Genomic DNA, 26,301 nt, shown 5'->3' with positions numbered 1-26,301 from the left:
TACAGCTTCCAAACAACGCCAGAGGCACAAAGGGAACCCACTGGGACCCAGGACTGAGACCGAGAAGTTACTACTGAGAAATAGATGTCCCCACCCTCAGTCAATCTGGCTTTCAAAAGGGTGAAGGAATACAGGAAAGTGTCATTGACATAGACACCCTTCCAAGGTCACAGCTGATGTCAGAAGCTTCAGGTTTTATCCCTGGCAAAGGATGAGCAGCAAAAACTGTACCTGTGGACCAGGAAGGCCGGCATCTCCTTTATCTCCTTTATCACCAGGCATTCCCTGAGTATCCAAAAGTACACCACGTTAGATCCACAGACGTAAGCTCTTGGTCCCTTACCCACCCATACCCTTTAGAGTGTTTTCAACAGTAAACTGCCTTTGCTCTATCAGCCACATGTCCTGTTTCACTTCTCACATTTGCTATGCCATCCATGTAAACATTCCTGCAGAACTGAATGTTTATATACTAAAACAATTCCAATCCACAGCGTGCAGATGGCCAAGCTGATAATGCTAACATATGGTGGAGGCAGGGGGGAGATGAATATAACTCGATGTTATTTATAGCTTCCTTGAAATCATGTGTGTGTGTGTGTGTGTGTGTGTGTGTGTGTGTGTGTGTATCCGTGAATTAAATTGAATTTCTTTTCAAAGATATTAAGTATTTCAAAATAGCTATTTAATGCTCACAGTCTAAACTCTATAACTTACTCATTGAACTATATTATATTCTGGTGACAGAAGAAGTAAGGAATTATATGATATCTTTTAATATTTTACATTCCAGTGGATACACATCAATAATGAATTGGTTTAACAGTTGTTATCTTCTAGATATTAAAAGTATAGTCAAGGGCTGGGGAGGGTAAGTCAGTGGGTATAATGCTTGCCCCCCATTTAGGAAGACTACCTGAGTTTGATTCCCCAGGACCCATGTTAAAAATAAAAATCTGAGCATGGTATCATATGCTTGTAATCCTAATGTTGGGGTCTGGTACTGGGCACAGGTGGGTCCCTGGGGCTCTCTGACCAGGTAGCCTAGTATGTTCAGGTTTTAGGCTGATGAAGGCATTGTCCCACAAAACCAAGGTAGGTGACTCCTGAGGAAGATACTCAATAATGATCTCTTGCTTCTATTTACACACACACACACACACACACACACACACACACACACACACACACACGCATGCCCACACACCTGCACTCAATACACCCAAAAAAGCATGTACCCATGTGAACAGTGCATGAGTGCATGCTCACACACATGCCACACACATACAGGACAAACACCCAGAGAAATAATGATTTTACCAAAGAATTTAGACAAACAAGCAAAGGCTGTCCATCTTGACCTGCCATCCTCGGGTGCAATATGGTAGAAGTGCTTTTTCCCTTCCCACATGCCTGTTTTTTGAAAGACCACCATTACAGAGCTAGCAACTGACTGTGGAGCCAGTGCCTAGTCAGTCCTTGTGATTTTCAAATGGACTGAGACTCACTGGTAAGACACAGAATATAGAGGCTCGTCCTTCACGTCCTCGTGGAAAACAGAGAACAGCAAAACCCATGAGAATATGCACACACAACTCACAGGCATGCCTTGAATGGACAGACCACTGGGTCCTTGGGGGCCAGGGGGGCCCTGGGGTCCTGCAGGACCTGTTTCTCCCCGAGGTCCCTCTGGTCCCTAGAAGGCAAGAGAGAGAAATTACTCTACAAGTTAGATCATCTAGTACCCAAAAGATATTGCTGTATGCAACACTCATTTCCTGATAAGCTTCTAAGATATGAAATGCTCAGAGGGTAACGAGACACAAAGCTTCAAGTAATTTACCTCCTGGGTAAAATGTCATCAGTGAGCTACAAGAATAAACACAGCAGGATTCCATCAACTTTATTTATTTTGTTTCTGTATGTAAGAATGCTGTGCCAATTATGGGAGCATGTAGTCCGCCCACAACTACTTAATGCTTCCCAAAGGAGAATGCACTGCGGGACCACCCTCCTGGTCCAGGAATGAGACTGGATGAGCAGCCTTTCCTCCATGCTCCCCTCTGTCCTTTCCTAACCCAGGCATGCCTCCACCTCTCTCTGAGAACTTAACACCAAGCGCATTGTCTCCCCGACCTCCCTGCAGAACCATAGTGTAGTTCTTCTGCAGCCACCAAGAACCCCGAGCTCAAAACCATCTTCAAGCAGGAATCCATTTCACATCGTAGTTTCCAAGAGACAAGAGACCTTAGACTCAGAATATCTATTTATGATCAATTTCTTCTTCTCTGTCAAATTTGGTGTCCACAGCAAAGTCTATTGCTTTATTAAATTAACCTCTCCTGTACCTGACTAGTATCCTATTCTAGTGGACATGCTACAACTGTGCATTTTAATACGGTACCACATGGTACCATTTCTGCACACACGCATGTGTGATATGTTAATCAGTGGTGAGAACATCTAGTGCCACAAACACGAACATGTGTGTGTGTGTGTGTGTGTGTTGAAAACATTAAGAATCCTTCCTTCTAGCTTCTTTGAAATAGAGACTCTGTTACTGTTGCCTACAGAACCTGCTATGCGGTGGAATATTAAAAAGTATTTCTTCTATAACTTCATACATATTGGCCAATTTTGCCTTACTCTTCATGAGCCTTGGGTAACCACTATTTTGCTCATAATTATCACAATTTTTTTAGATTCTACATATACATAAAATCACTCATGATTTTCTCTACCTGGTATATTTAACACATTTTATAAGATCCATCCATGTCGTCACAAATGACCAGATTTGACATTCTCAAATGAATCAACAGTATCTTATCCTGTACAGGTATCCTTTTCTTACACGTTCATCTTCTGATGGGTTTTTGAGCTGTTTCCCTTTATTATCTATAGTGAGTTCTTTCGCAATAAACACAAAAGCAGAGATGTCTCTTCAAAATACTGATTTCTTTTGTATGTATAATTCTGTGTGTATAATTTGTAAATCATCTCAAATATGAAACTGCCAAATGCATAACTTGAGACAAATAATATGAAATAAAAATCCTAGTGGTGCAAACTGCAGATAAGTAATCAGAACGGAATAAGGTTCCTTAAAATTAAGCATATGAAAAAAAACCAAACAGAGCAGTCCAGCAGTCGTGGAATCTGGCAAAGTCTCAGCTGGACGGCCTATGGAGTACTGAGGTCGTACTCATACACGAGGTCGTGTAGAACATATTGAAAGGGACTGGAAAGAGGGTCAGTGGTTAAGAGCATCGTCTGCTCTTTCAAAAGATTGAGACTTGATTCCCAGTAGCCACGTGGTAGCTCACAACTGTCTGTAACTCTAGTTCCAAAGGATCCAACAGCTTCTTCTGATGTTCACAGGCATCCGTCATGCATGCGATGCATAGACTTACATGTAGGGAAAGCACCCATACACATAGACATTAAATAAAATTAAAAGTAAAGATTTTCCAAACATTGAAAGCAGAAATTGATTGAAATTGCACGGCATTTAGATTTGGGGGGGGGGGAAGAAAGTCAGGAAAGGGATCTGAAAAAAGCCGAAAAGCTAGTACCCAGATAAAGATAGAATGGCAAAGAAGAAACAAATTCGAATTGGCCAAATGAGTCAGCTATTGCCGAGATCTCAAGGAAGCGGAGCACTAAACAACCGCCTGTGGAACTAGTCCCAATTGGTGACTTTAATGAGAACGGCTTCGCAGGACTCTGGGGGCAACAGAGATCACATGTGGTTTGAGAATAGCGTAGGAAATGAGGCTGAAGAGCACCAGGGGATGATAATTCTCCTTATGAAGAGGCACATGTTGTGTATGAAGAAGAGCGCTGGAGCGCAAAACCATGCAATGTGTTTGAGTAGAGGGCAAGTTATACTTATCGCTGAGAATGTTCAGCAGCAAGAGCTTAGTACCATGTAATGTGTGCATAATTGAAGAGGAAGGCAGAAAGTAGATGGCTCCTTTTGTTCTTTAAAATATAAAGCAAGTAGACCGGAAGAGACCAGTGACCATTGTTTTGTGATCTGAATTCATATCGTCTAATTGGTGCAATGAAATGAGCACTCCGGGACTTTCCCCAAGGAAGGTATAGTTTATCTGCTCTCATACTGTCCACATAGAGGTAAGGTGGCATCTTTGGACAACTCTGCTGTCCAAATCTACTGCATCTGTCAAACAGAAATAACCATACTAGGGACAATCCTGAGGGAGTAAGTAGAGAAAATGAGTTACCTTAGGGTCACCAAATGTCTGAATCAATTCATATTCATCATATGAACCACTGCCCACTGAGAATGTTGGGAAAATAGTGGATCCCTGCTAAGCGAGGCCCCGAGAGGCAGAATCCAGAAGGCACAGGAGCTCCTGGGTGACCCAGAGAAAAAGCGAGAGCAACCATGTTGGGAGGACGCACTCAACCCTGGTCTTTTTTACAGCATGAGATGGAGTCAGGTCAGGAACAGCAGGCCCATCTCAGAAAATGACACAGATCACATCTACAAAGGCTACATCCCGGGGCCTTGGATTAGATAATCCGTGATTATCCTCAGTTTTCCTTCATTTACTACTTCTCCAAGCTCACGTCTTGCCCTACCTTGCACCATCTGTTCCCAATTGTAAAGCAAAACTCTTTTTTTAGTGCAATGCTCTCTGGTATATGAATAAGTATTATGTAAATCTAATGCATTCAAAGCACTAAATCAGTACGGCAGATGGTATGGAAATGGCAAAGAGTGATGTCACAAGGCCAAGATGGAGAATCACATTACAAAGGACCTTGATGGCTGGAGAGGTGGCTTGGGGGTTAAGAACGCTGGCTGCTCTTCCAGGGGACCTGCTTCACAGGCACTGCACACACAAGTGGTGTACAGGCATACATTCAAAAACACTCATACACATAAAACAAATCTTTATGAAAGGAAGGGCCAGGAATGTGATGCCAACGATCGCCAAACTATGGTCCATGACTGTATATTTGAAACAAGCATAAATGCAGCATAGACTCTCAGGAAATTAATCTGAAAGCAGATGTGTAGAATCAACCAGAAAGGCAAGGCACTGGAGATAGGAGATCAGTTAAAGATTTTCCAGAATCCAAAGGGAAGGAAGGGGAGGAAGCCTGAACTCAATTAGTAACTGGGCTTCTGCCAGTCCTTAGGATGCCTTTGTGCAAAGGAGAAAAATATGTGTTTTGATGTGGGTTGGCTTAGCATGGTCATTTTGGGTGGCTAATGCCTCTGCAGGGCACGACCTGGAGCATTATCCTTGGTGGCGTTGGGTACTGGGTATAGAAAGCAAAGCCAGGTGAATGATTATATATAGTGCAAAACAGGGGAAGAAATCTAAACTGTAGGAACTTTCCTGGAAGGGACTAGGGCTGGATTGTAACTGCATGATTCTGCCTAAGATGCATTTCTGTTAGAGATGAAGAAAGAGAAACATGAACCTGACAGAGTCACCATGCAGACTAAGTCACACAGAACACTAGCATTCTTGTCTGTCCCAAGTCTTTCATTTGACTGAGTCACTAAATAGCTGCTTTTGGTTAAAAAAACAAATCTTCGCTATAACCAAAAATTGTTTGACATGAGTATTGCAAACAGGTAAGATGTTGTAAGTCACCAGAGTAAAGAAAGTCGCATTTAACTCCAAAGTTATGCCTATTTGAGACAAAGAGAGAATATGTTACCTTCGGACCCGGTTCACCTTGTTGGCCTTTTGGTCCTCGGAGTCCTGGACCACCCTGGCAAACAGATGTTAAGTCTTAGCTCAAAGACATATCTCCAAACAGCATATTTTCTTCATTTTTCTTAATAACATGGGATTAGGTCATTGCTATTTTATATGAAGCCCACACATTGTGTACTAGCAAATATTCATCATGATCTTCAACTGAAAACTCCCTACCCAGTTCTGACCCTTCTTGCAGATCACTTCAGAGCCTCAGAAAATCTTTGCTTCGAGTCCTTTTAACCCTGAAAAATACTTATAGGACTTGTTTATTGGGAGCTTATAAAATGCTGGGTGTGTTTACATATAAAAGGAATTAAATACTCAATTGGCATGAAATCATGTGTTTTTATACCATAACTTCATAAAAAGCCAATGAAAAAGCCACAATTCAACTCCATTTATTTACACAGAAATAAAAAAATAATCAAGTTAGTGTTTTTGAAACTACAATCATTTTCATTTCCTCCCAAGATATTCTGCCATATTGATGTAACAGCTGTAGCATTGCTAGTGGCAGTTTTCTTTATTTGACATATCAATGTACTACAGAATAAGCACATGAATATATTCTTTATGTATTTGTTCATGTTTGTAAACACACATCTAAATATTTAAGTGTGCATCCTCTGAATATTTTAATTAAATGGGATATTAAAATAAATATTTGTAAAAGCAAATATAGAATTGCAATAAATGGAAAAGCATTGTTAAAAATACTATATTACCTTAAAAATTATATAGTATAGATGACGTTATTCAATTTAGTTAGGTTTTGCCCTTACTGAAGGCTGTACAGCAAAAACATGCTCTGTGATAAAATGAGGAGGTGAATGGAGTTAGTGCAGGCCATGAGACGCCAGACAGCTTTCCCTCACTTGGGCAAAAGGACTGAAGATCATTGAAACTGAGCTAATGCTCTCCCGATGTAATTCCAAGTTCCATGGGGCATGCAGGCCTACTTGAAACTAAATCAACAGCATCAAGAGAACACATACAACATCTTCCATGGTGTGAGCTGCAGGAGGATATGCCAGTCTTTCAGGTGTGAGCAGAGGCCCAGTGACTGAACTCATACTGAAGATTAGCCACAGTGGCTTAAAGAGAGGATTTTGTACATAAAGCAATGGGAGATGGGCGGCATGGTAGGAAGAAGATCATCTTGTAGCTGTGTCAAAGTTTACTTAGGATTAAATATGTGACAGCCCTTTAGTCCAGTCGGCAGCACAGGTTAGACCCAAGAATAGTGGTGTTAGTGCTCTTGAAGAAATTCAAGGCCGAGCTAGCAAGACTTACTGGGGGGCCAGCTGGTCCTAGAGCCACTTCATTGGTTTCTGAGCAAGAGCAGGATCGTGGAAGGTCTGGGCAGGACTCTTCATCCCGCTAAGTAGAAAAACAACAACAAAAACCATAGTCATTAACAAGGCAGTCTACATAACTTGCTTTACTGACTTTAAGAAAATACTTTAGGGGACGTTTTAAAATAGGTGAACATTATGCTATAAGGTTCTCAAGTACAAGACCTCTTTTGACGGAGACAGCATAGATGCATATGGAAAACCAATTATCACAGCTTGAGAGGGATTTGCTGAAACTAATTTAGAAATCCAAGTGAAGAAACAAAGTCAGGAGAGAGTGGAGAACATTTTTGTTTCTATTTAATTCATCTAGAACAGCAATGCTCTTTGAACTAAAGGCCCTAAACACTTTTCTTGTGCTACACTGTCTTCCTGTTTTAAGGGATAAAAGAAAACTTGTTGAAAGGCTCAGTGAAAACTACAGTATATGGATTAAAACAAAGAATTAAAACTGCTTAAGTAAATCTATGTCCTGTGATGACTCCATGAGCTTTGTAGCTGAAACCAAGAAAACACAATGGACCTGAAGTGTTAGGGTAGGGCTCCTTTTTCTCTTCTCTTGGGAATTTACTGAAATGAGATCTTTGAAAATGATTGGTAATGTTAGGCTGACTAAATTCAAGGGAGTTTCCCAAATGCAGAGCAAAGCAGAGTGCCTGGTAACAGCCTTGTGCAATTGTTAAATATCCCATCTGGAGCAGAGGCCAAAATGACCTCAGCACTGAGGTACTAAACTATAGGACTTCACAGAGCCCTTGAGTGGTCTTGAGTAGATGAAAAGGTCATTATGTGAGACCTCACAGGAGACTGAGAGGTTAGATAGAACAGGGCCAGACAGCAAATTACCAAGATGAAAGTAAGTGAGTCTCCAAAATATTCAAAACAAACCCCTTACAATGGCTAAACAAATGACCTATATTCCTTTCGTGGCCTTTTCTTTAAATGGTGGGCAATAAGAGTTCCATTCACATCTCCCACTGACATACCTCATCTATTCTAATACTTGGGCAGCTAAATTAAAACATAAATTTAATATTTCCAAAAGATCACCCAGATGAATTTGGCACAAGGCATCCTGTTTCAAGACCCAGCAGTGGTTTTGCTACTGTCGATGATCTGTCTTCATGGGACATAATTTATAAGCCTTTATAGTGAATAAAGCAAGGAACAAAGTAATGAAAGAGCCCAGATGCTTCCCAGAATTGGTGACCACATTTTTGCTAGATCTACCGTGAGATATTCTGTTTCCTCTTGCATTTCTCAACCTATCTGCCCTTAAGTGCAACACTAAGATCTCTTGTTTAATTCATGACTAGTTTAGAAACTTATTTGATGAAGAAAGAATGAGTTACTTGCTTCCTTAAACAGACTCCCAGGAATTTAATGCCTGCAGTAAATGTTTTAATCTGGTTCTAAAATCAAAACCTCTAGACTTCTTGAAGACTTGACTATGCTCATTATATGGGTTTAATTATTAAGGTATGCCAACATCCATTCACAGCAAAGCCTCCTCTTCCAGACTGCTTTCTATGAGGAGTCTAGGAGTTATGAATCTCCTTTTGTGTCTGTTCATAGACATATAGACACAACTTTATGAGAAAATAATGAGAAATGCTGTTGTTGGGGTTTTTTTGTTTTGTTTTGTTTTGTTTTGTGGTGGTATCATATAGATTATGACTACAGTTCCAAATCCTTGTGGCATGAAAGCCTGAGGCAATCTATTAAATTTGTATCTCTATTGTGAATGTTTTAAAAATTCAATGAAAATACAGCAGCACTTGGCATCTGCTGGACTTCATGGGAATAATTAGCTCAAGATAGTTCAGAGCTTCATTTTGGGCACGGTGATGCTACCTCATAATCCTGGGACTTGGGAGGTAGAGACAAGAGGGTCAAAGTTCAAGGTCATCCTTGTTCCATGTATCTGTGCTGCACCACAAAAATACTCTGGAAAACCCAACTTAGGAGAGGAAAGGGTCTATTTCAGATGACTTAGAGAGAAATCAGAGCAGGAACTTGACTTAGAAACCATGCAAGAACTCTGCACATTTACAGACTCTTGCTTAGCTAACTTTCTTATACAATTGAGCCCTGGCTGCCTGGGAACAGTACTGCCTAGAGTGAGCTTCAGTCTCCCACAGTAAATACACGCAACAAAGACAGTTCCCTATAAATATGCCCACAGGCTAATCTAAAGTAGATGATTCTTCTCTCAGGGGACTCTAGGCCGTATCAAATTGACACTCAAAGCTAAAGAGGACACGGGGCTAAACAGTTCGTTTGAGTTGAGCGTGGATAACATGACATGCTTCTCACAAAACAAACAAAAACACTCTACAATGTCAACAGCATGTTTTGGAACATCTTTTCAATGTTCTGTCTTTGCAAACCTAGGATTCAGTCGTTGTTACGATGAAGAGCAAGGCCATGGGGCAAATCAGTGTGTAAAAGGAAGTGAGGGACAGGCATCGTCTGATAGGGCGACACTGCCACACTCAATAAGCATACGCTTCTCAAAAAATGTACTGCCTTCTCCTTTCAGTGCCTTCAATGGCTACTGAGTTGTCAGAAAAAGCAAGAGCTTACATCCAAACATTTAGTAAATGTAACTGTTAAGTACTTCCTTTGGCCTGGGAAGTTTGTGAGGAAGCCCTGGAGGATGTGTCAATAGCACCTGCGGTACACAGTTCAAACCATGTGGGATCAGACGTGATGGTCTCGTTGGTTTCTTCTACTCCATCTCATTACTAAACCTTCCTGACCTTCATTATCATCACAAAAGGAATTGCTTTCGGTATGAATATTGAGAAACTCTCATTTGCAAAGAAAAGATCGATTTTACAGTTTGATAGAAGTGAAAGAATTCTTACCAGGCCCGGAAGTTCACAGCATCTGTCTTTACTGGCCCATGATGTAGAGCAAACGATATCAAACATTTGTAACTGGAACTGATTCAGAAAGATAATTATCAATCAATAAGGATGATACAGTTAAAGTGTGCTCATAGTCATAATTATTTTATCAGACATAAAATATTAGTATACTTATAACATAATATTCCAGTAAGTAAATTTAAAAGTAAACTAAAACTCATTTTGTTCCTGAAACAGAGTGATCAAACATTCTGTCTACAGTTGCTCCACCCGTGCTCCTCATTTCTCCCCCTTCTCAGATACACCCACAGTAATCTTAGTTCTGTAGGCAGTCACCCCTGGAAGCCCCTTATAGCTCCTCCCAAGTGCCCTGCAGTCACAAAGGTTCCAGATGCCCTTCATAGATCGTGTTGCATCTACTACTCAGTTATCTATATTATCGTGCCCTTCAGTCCTTCAAGGTCAGGGGAACTTCTCATCTCTGAGTCACTTAGCAGAGCAGTTAACACGTAATCAACACACAGAAAGTCTGAGGAATAAACTTAGTTCATTCCTCTGTGCAATCATTTTCACTGAAAGCAAGATATTGTATAGCCTTTTCCAAGACAATAGTGAAAGCAGAAAACAAAACAGTCCTGTGCTAGAAAAGGTTATGGGGAATGGGAGACTCCTAAATAAATATTGTATTCAATGACGTGTGGGAAGCGATTCATAATGAGAGCCATGGGTACATGGACTTCGTGTATTTTCACTTAAGCAATTCGTCACACTGTAAATGCTTAGCCTTATTTCATCACATATGTTGGTAATAACTCAAGATAAGAGGTAACATATACAGAAATATCTTTATAACATTAGTGGGGGCTAACACTAACCTAATGACCTAATTATGTCTACTTGTTTCTTTCTACATTGTTTTGGAATATTGAAGTACAGCATCAGTAAAAGAACTGGGAAGATGTTAATGTTTTCATTTTGATCTGCAACCTTCCTCCAGCCAGTAATGCTTTCAGTAAGGACCATAAATATGTAGGCCAAAGGATACTACTCATCCTTGGCCCAGAGCCCTCAGGGTGAAATGACAGTGCTTACATAGCTAGCTCTATTGAAACAGGCTATCAGAAGATGCAGGAAAATCACTAAAGAGCCACTTCTTTTTTTCTTGGGGGGGGGGTCCTATTTTCTTTTTCTTTTTCTTTTTTTTATTAACTTGAGTATTTCTTATTTACATTTCGAGTGTTATTCCCTTTCCCAGTTTCCGGGCAAACATCCCCCTAATCCCTCCCCCTCCTCTTCTTTATGGGTGTTCCCCTCCCCACCCCCCCCATTGCTGCCCTCACCCCAACAATCTAGTTCACTGGGGGTTCAGTCTTAGCAGGACCCAGGGCTTCCCCTTTCACTGGTGCTCTTACTAGGATATTCATTGCTACCTATGAGGTCAGAGTCCAGGGTCAGTCCATGTATAGTCTTTAGTTAGTGGCTTAGTCCCTGGAAGCTCTGGTTGCTTGGCATTGTTGTACATATGGGGTCTTGAGCCCCTTCAAGAAAGAGCCACTTCTAATGGTAAGAAAATCAGGTTTTCTGTTCTCATGCTCAAGAATAACTGTGTGTGTTATTGGAATGTTTAACCTGTAAACATAATCACCTTGGGTTTTGAAGATAGACTCATTATTCAAAACATCTTACTTTCTTGAACTTATCATAGCAATGTATAGTTTGCTAAAATGACAGCAAAGCACATAGCTTACACCACCACCCTTGGATATTTTAACACCCAGGCCACTAAGATATATGAGCCAAAACAGGAAGACCATACAACAAAATAATGATCAATTTTTAAAAACTTAAAAATGAAAACATTTCCAAATGTGCACTACAACAGACTTTTGTAAGTATAAATAGCAAGAAATAGTTCCTATGGGAACACAAAGATTAGAATCTATGGAGCTAGGCTTCTGGGATAGGAGTCCTGAGTCCAGCCTGTGTGAGCTGAGCTATTTTGAAGAAATTAGTTCCTGTTTTGAGCTTTTATTTTTCTCATCTGTGAAAATGTGTGCTGACATAGTTGAACACCCCTACTCTGAATGTACAAAGCTTTCTGACTGTTGAAATGATGCCAAAAAAAATTCTCTATCTGGCTTTGCTGCATGGGTTTCATGTAAAATGCAGACACATTAAAGATGTCTAAAGTTCCTGTTGAATTGTGTAAAAGGTATACGCAAACCATAAATGCATCTAGTGTCTAGACTTGGATCCCATCTTTAAGATTTCTCATTTGGATATTCCAAATTCAGTAGTTCCAAGTATTTCAGTAAGAGATACTCAGTTCCATGGCAAATACAGAGGCGAATGCTTGCAGCCAACTATTAAACTGAGACTGGGGTCCCCAATGGAGGAGTTAGAGAAAGGATTGAAGGAGCTAAAGGGGCTGGTAACCCCATAAGAACAGCAATGCCAACCAACCAGAGCTCCCAGGGACTAAACCACCATCCAAAGAGTACACATGGACAGATCCATGGCTCCAGCTGCATATGTAGCAGAGGATGGCCTTGTTGGGCACCAATGGGAGGAAAAGCCTTTGGTCCTGCCAAGACTGGAACGCACATTGTAGGGAAATGTCAGGGCGGGAGGTGGATAGGGGTGGGTGGTTAGGTGAGGGAAAGGGGATAACATTTGAAATGTAAATAAAAAATATCCAATTAAAAGAAAAAAGAAAAAAGCAGAGATACTCAATTCTGTTAGCTATTCTGTTTGTTGTGAAGACCACATGAGTTAATATGGAGAGAGTACGAGAACAGTGCCTGAAACATATCTGCAATTAATAGTAAATATCATTTCAAAGTTTGGTGCACAGCTCTCTCACAGCTTACTCTGAAAGCTTATAAGCCAATAATGTAGATTCAAAGCAAAAGGGAGAGTGGCAAGGGAAGATACAGAATAGTTTTCTTCTAAATTATTATTTACTTTTAATGATTTGAGAAACCTTAACAAAAAAAGGGACAATATTAACCAACATGTTTTGAAAATCTGCTCCGTACTGGCTATTAGTCTAAGCACTTGATGTCTAGCGTTTTTTCTCAGATCGCTACCATGGAGCACAGTAACGATGGCATCCATTGTGCGGTCCAGGTCTGCAGGGCCTGGAACAGTTCCACCTGAGTAACTGAAGACCATCCTGAACGTTCAATTCCAGCTGAGATTTAAACCGCCCGACCACCACTGTGTGGTCTAAACCCATGTGGTTTAATTAGTAATAAATGTATCTTTGATGCTTAAAATGAAGATAGCCCAGCCTGATTTTATAATGTTATTGCACTTGAGAACATTCATCCAGTGGGTCTCATTATGGACAACATCAGCTAGGATCAGCTATGTCTGGAAATCATTCATCCATTAAGAAATTTAACATCCCCGGACAAGACCTTCATGTTAAAATATTTTAGTGAACGGAAAGATTTACTTAAAGCAAAAGACCTTCACCACCTCTAGTATGCATCAAGCCTTCTTGAAGTTTCTCCAATAAACACTCAACACTCAGAACCTACGGCTGCATAATGTCTACATATAAACTTCTGCCTAGCCCTCTGCCTTATGGAGTGATAAAGATTTGCATGAGTTTAGTTTATCTACTGAAGAAATCGAACAGCCACTAAACATTTGAGGAAGCCAATAAGAATGTTACTATGTGGGATGCCTTTTCTTTCACAACTTCAATGGGATCAGCAGATTTTCTTTGAGTACACCAAATTTATTCACAGTTGTTTTATACTTGTGATAGCTTAGATTCCTTAGCCGTCCTTAGGGCTTCTTTCCCAAGGGACATTTCTGCAGATGAATCGAAAAACAGCAGCAGCCAAAGAAAATAAAATAAAATAAATAAGGTTTCTGGCTTTTACTCCAAAAGCAATGGCATATGCAGCTGTATGAGATCCATAGGAGATAACATAAAGATTCTACGTCGAAGCATTTCATACTTGAGGGCCTTGGAATGCAAAACAACCCAGTTCAAAAGAAGGCTTAGCTCAGGCAGTTAATACAAGAGACAGCTTCCTTCTACTTAACCAAAACATTAAAAGACAGAGATTTTTAAAACGCAAGAAAGGACGTGTAACCTTCCGCATTTACACTTCATAATTTCTCTAAGTGGAACCCTCAGCCAATTACAAATGCTCATTTTTTCCTCACTGGACATTTTTGTCTGGGTGTATCTCAAAAGGCAAGTCATTTGGGGTCAAATGTTAGCAAGAAAATAAGATTAAAATATTTTTCTCCCTTGAGTCATTTTGATCTATGAATGGGAACTTCAAAGTTCTCTTGGCTCAACTTTCCACTCAGTACCAGATTTTTCTCCCCCAACATTTTTCTTAAATAGTATAAGTTCATTCGTGTACTCATACAAATCAAAAGCCTTCTGTATGAAGATGATCCCATAGAGAGAGTTGCAGAGACCTAAGCCGTCTTCTGTTTCTTACCAGGTGTTCAACTTCTCCTTGACTTCATCGACAAAGCAAGAAGTACTTGGCATTTGCCGTGATAGAGTTCTGAGCTATGGCTTGCTTTTAAGTTATTAAATTTTAGGAAAATCATGAGCATTCCGACAAAATTCAGAAATGAAAGTTAACAATTATCGTGCCTGTTGGTAGAGTAAATGCTTTATGTATAGAAATATTTTGAGAGTAAGATTTGACCATGGTTATTTGCAAGTTTGTAACTGAAAGACTGAGTCCTTGAAACTGAAAAAGAAGAAATGGGCGTGGCCATCGGATCAGGTTTGTCTTAAGGTGCACAGAGTCTGGTCCGGCAGAAGACAGCGCTGGAAGCCAGACAGTACTAGGGAGGTCAGAGTTTCATGTCTCAATGTCCTCATTTTTTTTTAAATGAGAACTCTCATTAATTCAAAGCTAAGTTTTAGCATCAATAAAGAGAAGACAACATAAATACCTCTTTCTATGGTTTTAGAATATTAAATTGATATTTCACAGGAATACACATTTCACAGACCACAGCAGGTATATGAGTTATAATTTAAGGATTTAAGGAAGCAATACATAGAAAAACTCCTTTCAAAAATCTATCACTTGTTTCTTAACATCAGGGTTGGTTTTTTTTACTTCTTTATATATTTCATGTATTAGCCCTCTATTGAATGTATAGTTGGTAAAAATCTTCTCACATTCTGTAGCCTGCCACTTTGTTCAAGGATGGTTTGCTTATAACTTATGGTTTTATTTTATTTTAATTTCCCCCTCTCTCACATGTGTGAATGTGTGTGTGTGTGTGTGTGTGTGTGTGTGTGTGCAGGCACGCACTTGTATGTGTTTCTTGAGTATTTGGCTCCTTTTTTCTGTTTGATTTGGTTTGTCTTATGCTAGTTTGTCTTTATTTATTTTACTTTTGATATTTTTGAAAACCTGTCTGTATTTTAACGCATAGGAAAAAGAAAGAGTGAGGATATGGGTCAGTAGAGAAGTAGAAGGATTCTCAGGAAAGGTTGGGATAGGGGCAACTGTGATCTGAATATATGGTGTAAAGGGAAGCCTGCTTTCAACAGAGAGAAAGGTTAACACTTGGCTAGGGAAGAGTCATCAGCTAGTCTACTGTCTACTCCAAAACTTTTACTCAGTGATTAAAATTATAGGTGGCTCCTATAATTTTATTTCTTGGCATAGTTCTCTTTTATTTCAATAGCAGGAGGCTGAATAAATGCCAAGTGAATAACTACCTCAGTGTTAGATTCCAACTGTAGAGAAAGTACCGTAAGAAACATGGCTCCATTCCAGAAGCTCGAGCTTTTTCGGGAATCATGAAAGAAAGAAAGAAAGAAAGAAAGAAAGAAAGAAAGAAAGAAAGAAAGAAAGAAAGAAAGAAAGAAAGGAGGGAGGGAGGGAGGGAGGGAGGGAGGGAGGGAGGGAGGGAGGGAGGGAGGGAGGGAGGGAAGGTAACAAACCTCTTATGAAGAAAGACTGGAAAGGAGAGGCAGTTACTTTTCTTTACACATATGTTTTGACAGCTAAGTTAAGCCTGCTTATTAATTTAGTCTCCCTGGGGAAGACTTCATTCACCGCCTGAAGAATCTTGTATTTCTGAGCTTGAGCTGTTTTTATTAAGAATGTAAGCAGTTTCTACACAGTAGTTATAACCCTAAATCCTTTCTCCTTCACTCAACTATGGTTTGAAAGAATACATTATCTTTTAAAAGGGAATCCTCAGAATCTTCCAACATTTTGGATTAATGTTAGATTTGGCAGGCGATGCCATCTCTGGGCTACTACTATAATTATTCCTCATAGAATTCTCTAAACTGGGCCTGTTACACATAACCGTCTGCTGGTTACAGAGGAAGACCAACACTGAAATCGATGCTTTTTGAATCTGGAATCCAAAGAACAGGACTTCTCTCATATGGCATTGAGATCACTAAGCAACACCCCCAAAAGGAGGAGTGATTGACAGCTCAACTGCATTTTTAAGATCTAACCTAATATTATCCATTTCAGCATAAGCAAATTCTTTAGTAAGTGGGAAGACTAAAAAATCTATTTAGGAGTCCTTCATAGACTTCTAGATTATAAGGGAAGTTATGGCTTTTTTCCTAGTATCCTTACAAAGAACTCTTTAGTTCCTGACATCTGTAAATTGCCCCTTTGTCTCTACTGGCTGCAAATTGCCACAAAGGGTCCTCTGTTTAACTGCATTGCTTTGGTGTCCCAAAGCAAAAATTTACCATCAGTATACCTAAGACATACGTTTAGGTGTACAAATACATTTTTTGATATTTATTGATTATGTATATGGAGTACATTATTACCTCTGATATAATCTGAAACACAGTGTAATTGTTATTATAAAGTTATAACTATAAAATACAAATAGGAGAGAGTAGGAGATATAGTAAGAGATTGGAGTCAGTGCCATATATGGAGTCTACTAAAGATAACACTGTTTAAGGAAATAAATTATGCACATCAAATAGTCTGAGGCTAGGAATGTAGCTCAGTCTGAGCTCCCAATATTTACAAGGTCCTAGGCTCAGGACCACAAGCAAAACATGTACGAGAAATAGTCTATTTCTATTTACACTCTAGCAAGTGTTTCTCGGGCACTTACTCTGCTTGTAGAAATGTGTCAGAAACTGTGGTGATATTTTTTAAAGGAAGCTCATGGTGGGTGTTCTTCCTATATTGGGGAATTTATACTGTCTAGAGAGGGAAAATATGAATAAATGAAAAAAGCAAAAAGATATGACCACCAATAATCAAGTTGCAAATGAGTATTTAGTTGTCTGTTAAAGGCGAAGTGGAGGATAAAAAATTCATTGTTGTGAAAATTTTTCATTTGTCCAGTAATAGAGCTGCTGACCTTTGAGTATTAACCGTCAGGGACGTTAGATGCAGCACGCCTAAAATTAAGAAAATCATGACAATACTAAGTGATTTGTGTCTAGAGTGGCCCTGTCTCTTGTGAATGGATCCTCACATTATAAATCCATCCTCACTTGGTTGATGCATTGGAGCCTTAGTTTGCTAAGTCTGTGTTTTCACAGTCTCTTGAACAAAGTCTCTAGTGTTATGTAGAGGAGAAATGGAGATTAGAATAGTCAGAGTCTTTTTCAAAGAAAATGTTAACTAGTTTTAGGATGACTAGCTGAGTGCTAATGAGCTGTGAACACTCCTGTTAAAAACCCTGTAGCCACTGGGATTTTTTTTTTTTTTTTGTGGGAGGGAGTGAAAGGAATGTGATTCTATGCCAATCAAATGTCTCCCAGACTTCAATTCCATTTTAATGGTGCAAAAGTTTATTTAAGAACAATCACTGCATGAGTAAAGGGTATTGATAGCACAAAATAGTTTTAAAATAAATAATTCGAACCAAAATTAAAGGCATAGGCCACTTTCTTAGGTATAATGTTGTAAAACTTTGTATGGATTTGTATTTTCTTGTATAAATTTGTACATGTAGAATTTTAATTTTCAATTAAAAACCCCACGTATGTCACAAATAAGTTGCAAAATATTACAATATTCAAATCTTAAAATGCATTTGGATAATTAACTAACCTAGTATCTGAAGCATTCCTTTTATAATATACAAGAGCCTACTGCCTTGAACATCCATATTTGCTTAAAGAATCGCCATCTATCATTGATTTATCAATAATCTATCACTTGTCATCTATTTATCTATCAACCTATCTATCTATGCATTTATTCATCTATCCACTCCTTAACAATGGGATAGATTCTAAGTTCTTCTAGCTGGGGTGCCTTGTCTGGCCTCAGTGGGAGAGGATGTGCCTAGCCCCACAGAGACTTGATGTGGGTGGGTGGGGGGGATTCCCAGGGGCCCCCACCGGCTCAGAGGAGAAGGGGAGGGGGAAGAGGGAAGGGTTGTGAGAAGGAGTAACCAAGATGTGGGGGCAGACAGTGGAAAGTAAACTGAATAAAAAAATTCAACTCTGTCATTAGAGAACAATAAACATTAAAAGAAAAGCCAAAATGAAAAAGAAAAAGAAAGAAGAAAGAAAGCAAACAGCTAAGTAAATACTAAAGGATTTTTTTTTCCTGTAACAGACACAGGATTCCACTTGCATGTTACTTACTGGTGCAGAGTTTCCATTTGGCCCTCTCGATCTGACCATTCTCCCTAGGACTTCCACACCATCCGAAGTGATATTCGCTGACGCATTTATTGCCTTCTGGCCAACTTCTTTACAGTCGACAACCACTTTGGCCAAAGTCTTGCTGACAACAACATGGAGCTAGATAAAATAAAAGATGTTTTAGGAAGTCCTATGCAGGGAGAATTAAAACACATTTGTGCAACTGTCTGGCTCATTGTTAATAAGTACAGAGAAGGAAGAGAATTCTGTCTCTATGTCCTTCCCTGTGTACCTTTTCCATGACTACCCAACATTCAAGAAGCATCCCTATAAGATACTTCACTTTGACAAGACTTTAAAAGAGTCACTTTTTATAAGAGATTTTAGTTTAGTTTTCTTGATGTTTTAAGTTAGCACGCATAGTATTCTGCGTTATTATGAATGTTGTGCATGTGTCATTATAGTTAGTTCTAATTTGTTCCCTTCCCCGATTTTCCCCATCTCCCTGCAGCTGGAAGGGGTCCTGAGAGTGAAGGACATTTCATTAAAGGAGGGGGAAGGGGAGCAATGAATACCAGAGAAAAGAAGCCCTTCAGCTTATTGTCTGGTACGGTTTTCTCAAACTACAGTCTCAGGACATGAAGAGCACTGTTTCAGCAGCCACAGGTTCTCTGTGAGGATATGGAAAAGCCAGATCTTTTCATTCTTTAAGTAATCATTAAGGGTAGATCTATTGTAAACAAACCAGGTAACCACACTCTAAATTCTGACATAGAAATCCTGAAACTTTCTACACTTCGTGAATTGGGATTATTTTTGCTTCATGAATGCTACTTATTTGTGGAAGACTAGTGAAAGGAACATAAAATCCATACTCCAATAAAGATTCCACACCCAGAAAAAAGGTAACCATGGCAACAAAGAGGATTGGATGCTGTGAATCAAGGCTATAAAAACTAAGCCAGCTAATACCATGCTCAAATCATGAGCAGACTTAGCCTGTCAGAAACTAAACAACTTTTATATTAATATAGTTTTATTTTTCCAGTTATGTTCAATTTTGTTCTGTCCCATGGTTGCATGAAAAAATGAAAGAAAGCAGATTCATATCTGCTTTCATTTAACGTTTTGTCTAAGTTTCATCAGGATAGAAGCAATTCCAGTCAGCAGCGCAATTCGTTAGAAATTTTTTTCCTCTCAAAAAAAAGCTAACCATTTCGTAAACATTCCTAGGAAAATTCTAGTACATTCTTGTTAACACTGACATTTACAAGAGTAGAAATTGACTTCTATATATGTTCTAGGGAGATTTTTCTCATGTTTAAAACAATACTGTGCTTTATAAAGACATTGAAACATTTTCAAAAATATTTTGCTTTAAAATACACATACAAATGGATATTCCCTTCATATAATTACTAACATTTTGGCACTATATTTTATAATCCAAAGTGTAAAAGATAAAGCCAACTAATAATCTATAAAGATGATATTTACTCTCTTGAATAAATCAAATCTGATCACTGTGAATTGAACTTTCATTGACATCTTCTACCAATAGTTGTATGCTGTGTCAGTTTATTTCTTGTTTGGCTTTACTAACATAAAGTAGAAGAAATTATTTCTTTATACAGTTTTTAAACTTTTAAAGATTTACACATTTAAAGCCAATCATAAACAAACCTCACTTCTAACTATTTAAGTCCTGGTAAGGTAAACAAAGCTTTACACTACCCAAAACACATAAAGAGTTCCTTGAAGTGAGAACACAAGCTCATGCCTAAGCTGATGGCTTTGATGACAATCCTCTTTTGACACAAATGGAATTTTAAAGGCTTCACATCTCCCTTACAGTTTTCTGGCTATTGTGCAATATACTCTACAAAACTGAGAACAGAATCACCCATGATTCTGGTGAAATTCAAAGAGGTTATTAGTAGAACTTTTAATTAGTAAACCTCCAGGTATAAACCACCCCCTCCCATACACAAGCACTTTTCATATAGGTATGTAATCCTATCCAACAAGAAAAAAGTAAGTTTTCATATATAATTATTTTGAATTATAAAATATTCAGTAAAGATACCAAAAGAATATAGAAAGCTCCAGTTGGCCAGGAAAACCAGTAATCCTCTCCCTCTCCCTCTGACTCCCTCCCTCCCTGTCCCTCTGCCTTCTTCTCTCTCTCTCTCTCTCTCTCTCTCTCTCTCTCTCTCTCTCTCTCTCCCTCCCTCTGTGTGTGTATGTGTGTGTATATGTGTGTGTGTATGTGTATGCATGTGTTTATGCACACACATGTGTTCAATAATGTGTGTAGAGGTCAGAGAACAACTTTGTGGAGTCAGTTCTCTCCTTCCATCTTTAACATGGGTTCCACAGATCAAAGTCAGATCATTGAGCCTTCAATACCTAGTGCTAAGTGCATTTACCCACTAAGGTAACCACTAACCCAAGCAGACATCTTTACTATGGTACATGTTATGTGTTATATTATGCAATGTGGCAATGAGCACTAGTTGCTTAGCAATGTGGTGCTTTCTCCTCAAAGGGGAAATTGGGCCAAATCTGTCAATATATCCATGAGGACCCGCTAGGAATCACAGGTCAGTGTCCTATCTCAGAACTACTAACTCGGAATTGTGGTGTCATTATCAAGTCTTACAGGAAATAATCCTTACTCCGGTTAAACTCTGAAATCCAAAGCTCCATGAAGTTTAAGAAACACATTTCTGAGCCAGGTGTAGTGGAAAATAGCTTTAATCTCAACACTCAGGAGGCAGAGGCTGATGGATCTCTGTGAGTGTGAGGTAGCCCAGTCTACAAAGTGAGTTCCAGGACAGCCAGAGCAATATGGAAAGACCTAGTCTCAAAAAACAAAACAACCAACCCCCAACCGCACATATACATATGCATTTCTGTTGCTCATCTCTGTGACAGATAATAGAATTGACAATTCTATTATATGAAGTTTCACTGACCTTGTGAAAGCTTCCATAGAACATTTTCCTGATGTCAGGTCCTTCAAAAGTGACAGTTTGAAAATCTCCAGTATAGTCATAGCTGAAATAAGTTAGAGTCTTTCCACCATCTAGTCAAATAAAGAAAAGTTTTAAAAGGTGAATAAGTTTTTCCTAAAACTCAGCTTGACAGACAATACTGAATCCATTCTTTTGGAACCACGTTTTAAACAACATGAGGGGCTGAGACACTGAACAGTCCTCAGCTTGCTTCAGGTGGCTAAAGTAGCTGACTTAATGACATGTGCTGATGAGGAGAACCAGAACCTACACAGGCCCTTCCCTTACACCTCTTTGCTTAACCTCTTATCCACACCAGCCCTAGAGAGATGCCATCACTGCTTAGAGTAAAAGGAGAGAATGAGAGAGAATATTGTTAATAAATATTAGGAAAGAAAAACTAAGCACTTTGTCCTACTAGCCCACCATGGACACCTACTTCCCCAGGACATGACATGTTACCACACAGAAGTCTCCTTTATTATGAACAGACAAATAAAAGCTTCTTAATGTTCAGTCCTTTGTCTTACAAGGAATATTTCATTAATAAAAATAAAAACCGCGTGAGGTGTGGACAGGTGAAGGGGTAGGTCATGGAGAACACCATCTCAGAGACAAAAGGGAGGGAGGGAGGATGGGGTGAAGAACTCTGGGAGGGGAGAACCAAGAAGGAGTAACATTTGGAATATAAATTAAATAAATAAACAAACAAACAAACCCTTTTCTCAATAGTGCTTTCTTACACTAATGTTTAATTTTCCCTTTGCTTTTAAGTGGAGTATTCAAGTCTCCTTTCTATTGTCTGTAAGAAACACTCTGACCAAAAGCAATCAAGGGAAGCAAAAAACTTATTTAAGCTTACAGGTCACAAGTCTGTCACTGAACTCAGGGCAAGAACCTAAAGGCAAGCCTGTTTGCTATTCTACACAACCAACGACAGCAACAGAACCTGTGGAAGATGCTGCTTGATGGTTTATTAGCAGACTCATGCTCATCCAGCTTTCTTAGACAGTACAGGACCACCTGCCTAGGCAAGGTGCTGCCCATAGTGGGCTGGACCTTCAGATATCAATTAACAATCAAGACAATCCTCCACAGACAGGCTCACAGACCAATCTTGTCTGAACAGTCCTTTAACTGAGACTCCGTTTTTAAGTAACTCTATGCTATGTGTCAGTGGCAGTTAAAGGTCAATAGGACATGGAGCAAACTAGTTTTAGTCATTTTAAGACTTCTTTATTTTTGAACCTAGGAATTAAGTCTAATCCCTTTCAGCCTGTAGATTCTCTGTAGTTGCCATATCAATGCAGAAGTTTCTCTTCAAACTATGGTCAGTTGTTGATTGTTTTCTATATATTAAACCTTTCTTTTATTTCCTTTTGAAACAATATCAAACTAGTCTCCTTATCCGAAAGTTTGTTGGAAGGTAGTCATGACTTTCACGTTTTGGATTCTAGCTTCATTCTAAACTCAATAACTTCAGCGACATGGATCAAAAGTGAGCACTGTGTGCTACACTCAGAGCAGGACAGGGGAAAGCTTCCTTTCACGATTCTTCCTCAGATGGATGTCTCAGTTCCTAGGCCCATCGGAAATATGTATTTTCCAATGGCTGCAGCCCACAGTGGGAGAACCGCTTTGTGCCTAACGCTGACACCAAGCAGGCACTCAAGGAGAATTTGTTGTTGTTCTGTTAAGATTTATTTATTTATTTATTTATTTATTTATTTATTTATTTATTTATTTATTTATTTTTCTGTATATGAGAACACTGTAGCTGTCTTCAGACACACCAGAAGAGGGCATCAGATCCCATTACAGATGGTTGCCAGCCACCATGTGGTTGCTGGGAATTGAACTCAGGACCTCTGGAAGAACAGTCAGTGCTCTTAACCACTGAGCCATCTCACCATCCCCAGGTAGATGTCTTGAGAGAACAGGTTAATAGGTGAATGAATTGATAGTTTCATAATTCACCGCTTGTTGTTTATACGTTACCTAAGTTATGTTGCAACATGAAATGTCAAGATGATGGGCCACGTGCATTATCATGAATACAGCAATTGCTACACACATAAATATACTTACTGTCCAAAATTATCCCAACTAGCGGCTCAGACTTTTTATTTAAAATCTCCCAAAGAGCAAATGGCTCCTGTGGCGTGTCAGGAAGAATCCGGAACAGAAAAGTCATTGTATAGTCAGCAGGCAATCCTTCTGGGTGCAGATACCTGGCGGTGGGATGAAAACAATGCCTCATTGTCTGTTCTTGACACAAACTCATCTCTGACCATAAAGTAACACTTTTCACTAGAGAAGCTTTGAAAAACAAAAGGAGATTGCCTCAATCCCCATAGATCACTACTTTAGGCTGGCTCTCCCGCTTCTGGGAGTATTCTCCCGTTTCCTCCTCCCAAATCACTTTAGGGGTGCTTGGGTTACAGACACACACCGCTACATCCTTTTTCCCTCATGGGTTCCATGTATTTAAACTCAGTTCATCAGGCTTACACGACAAGCACGTTTACCGCAGAATCACCTCCCTGCCTCTAACTATGGATTTTACTTCACGACTTTGGCTTCTCTGAGTTTTCACTTCAGAGTTTCAGAGATGCTTATGGGCTCAAGAGTTAGCGTACATCAGGATTTAGAATAATGTATGGTCCGCTGTGCTGCTATGTCAGCATCAGTTACTTTTACGGATTTTCAGATGAAGCTACGTTAAACTTCAACCAGGATTATAGGATGGGGCTGATGATTTGTTAATTTTTCAAAAATTTTATGTTTGGTGTATAAGAGTTTTGCTTGCATATAATTCTGTGCCACACATGCATGTATAATGAATGCCCAGAGAGGTCAGAAGAGGTCACCAGGTCCCTTGAAGGTGGAGTTACAGATGGGTGTGATCTATTATGTGGGTGCTAGGAGTTGAACCCAGGTCATCTGGAAGCACAGTTAGTGCTCTTAACTGCAGAGTGAGCCAAATTATCAGCCCTAGGGCTGTTTTTAAACAAAGAACTATAAATATCATTTGCTCTAAACATAATGGAAAATCTTACCACAAACTATTACAGTAAATTCCACACTGACATCAATTTTTATATTGAGATTTATAATAAACGTATGATTGACATTAGCATCCTACAAAGCAAACATACTTTGTTGGCTGGGAAACCAGGGCATCCTTATGGATTTGATAGCATGGGAACAAATTGAAGGTACCAGGTTCCATAGACACTCCTTCCACTGCAGAAAAATCCTTTTCAACCAAACCAAACATTTCCATCATCTTAAATCCTACAGTGGTGAGACAGAGGGACAAGAACAAACAGGCGCTTTAAAAATGTAAAGTTTCCTGCTAAATATTTAAACAAAAACAGGCAGATGGACTTCAAACAAGCATCAATCGCATTTGTATTTAGAGTGTGATAATGAGGGCTTCTGTTTTTATGAGATTCCTGTGTGCAAATGTGTGTCTCTCCGTCTGTATACGTTGCTTGGGCTTCTTCTTTGGCACTTTTTCTCTTTGTCTGGTCCTATCTTGTCCTTTTTGCCTGATTTGTTTGGTTTTGTTGCCTTATTTTATTTTATCATCATTTTTAAATGCCTATCTGTTTTCTGATGAGAGACAGAGAGGGTGTGGATTTCAGGTGAGAGGGATGGTCTTAGAGGAGTTAGCAATGGGAAACCAGATTTAGGATATATCATACGAACAAACAACTATTTTCAACAAAAGAAAAATAGGGGGAAGCTGTGGTAACGCTTACCTGCAATATCAACTCCATCCTTGTGCACCATTGGGCAGGCTGAAAGACAAAGCAAGCCATGTGAAACCGCAGCCTACGCATCTTCCAAATGCATGGCCGCATTGTGGTGGGCACAGGAAATTAACACAACCTTCCTAGCTTCTTCACCTGACCTGTGAGTTAAGGACAATGATGTGGCTGTGGTTATTAGCGTCCCCCTTTTTAACCAAAGGGTCACAGCTTCCAACCACGTTCCTGGAGCCATTAAATCACTGGTAGTTACATGAAAGCACAGGTTGAGAGAGGTTTTGACTAAGACATCTTTGAAAACTATTTCCTACATTTGTTGGTTTGCTTTGCTTTGCTTTGGTTTGGTTTTAAGACAGGGTCTTGCTGTATAACTTTGGTTGATACTAAGTGCCCCAAGCTGTCCTCAATCATCCTCTCTCCCACCCCTGTGTTTAACACAAAGTATCAACTTGGGAAGAGCTTCAACCTCCATAAAGGGGGAAGACAGGATGTCTACCTCATACGCTCAAAACGTAGGACTAAATACCTGACTGAAAACTAGCGCTGAGAGTCTATAATTCTTCCCCAGTTCTAGATGGGGCTCCTTATTTAATTGGCATTAGATATTTCAGGTACTTAACCCACACTCATGAATACAACTTCTCAAGAACTAACTTGCTGATGCAGTTTCACAGACAAAAGTAATTAATTCATCTTCAATTTTCTTAAAGGCATCAAAGTCATCCACAAAGAAGACGTGACGTGAGCTGGGCTTGCTGCCGATCCGAACCAACTCTGAGTAATCAGCATCAGCCACACCGATGGCAAAGATATTGTAACCTACAACAGACACAGCAGACTTCTGAATAATTTAAACCTCACAAAGCACAATTTAAAATGCTTGATGTCCAAATGATTGAAATGTGCTCATTTTGGAAGCCCAGTAGAAGTGGCC

General features: G+C 39.4%; 1 protein-coding gene across 4 annotated transcripts in view; it reads right to left on the bottom strand.

Moving 5' to 3' along the window:
• Positions 1–26,301, bottom strand: part of Col14a1 (collagen type XIV alpha 1 chain) — a 215,166-nt gene that overhangs the window by 54,026 nt on the left and 134,839 nt on the right. For all 4 annotated transcript variants that reach the window (NM_001130548.2, XM_087557373.1, XM_087557374.1 and 1 more), the window contains 11 exon segments: positions 232–285; positions 1,601–1,696; positions 5,704–5,757; positions 7,041–7,127; positions 9,973–10,050; positions 18,575–18,733; positions 21,553–21,662; positions 23,680–23,822; positions 24,750–24,888; positions 25,359–25,397; positions 26,022–26,186. In NM_001130548.2, the coding sequence (NP_001124020.1) occupies positions 232–285; positions 1,601–1,696; positions 5,704–5,757; positions 7,041–7,127; positions 9,973–10,050; positions 18,575–18,733; positions 21,553–21,662; positions 23,680–23,822; positions 24,750–24,888; positions 25,359–25,397; positions 26,022–26,186 (1,124 nt within the window).

The sequence above is a fragment of the Rattus norvegicus genome, chromosome 7 (assembly GCF_021556685.1).
Source record: "Rattus norvegicus strain SHRSP/BbbUtx chromosome 7, alternate assembly SHRSP_T2T, whole genome shotgun sequence".
NCBI lineage: Eukaryota > Metazoa > Chordata > Mammalia > Rodentia > Muridae > Rattus > Rattus norvegicus.
This window is presented reverse-complemented; position numbering and strand designations above follow the sequence as displayed.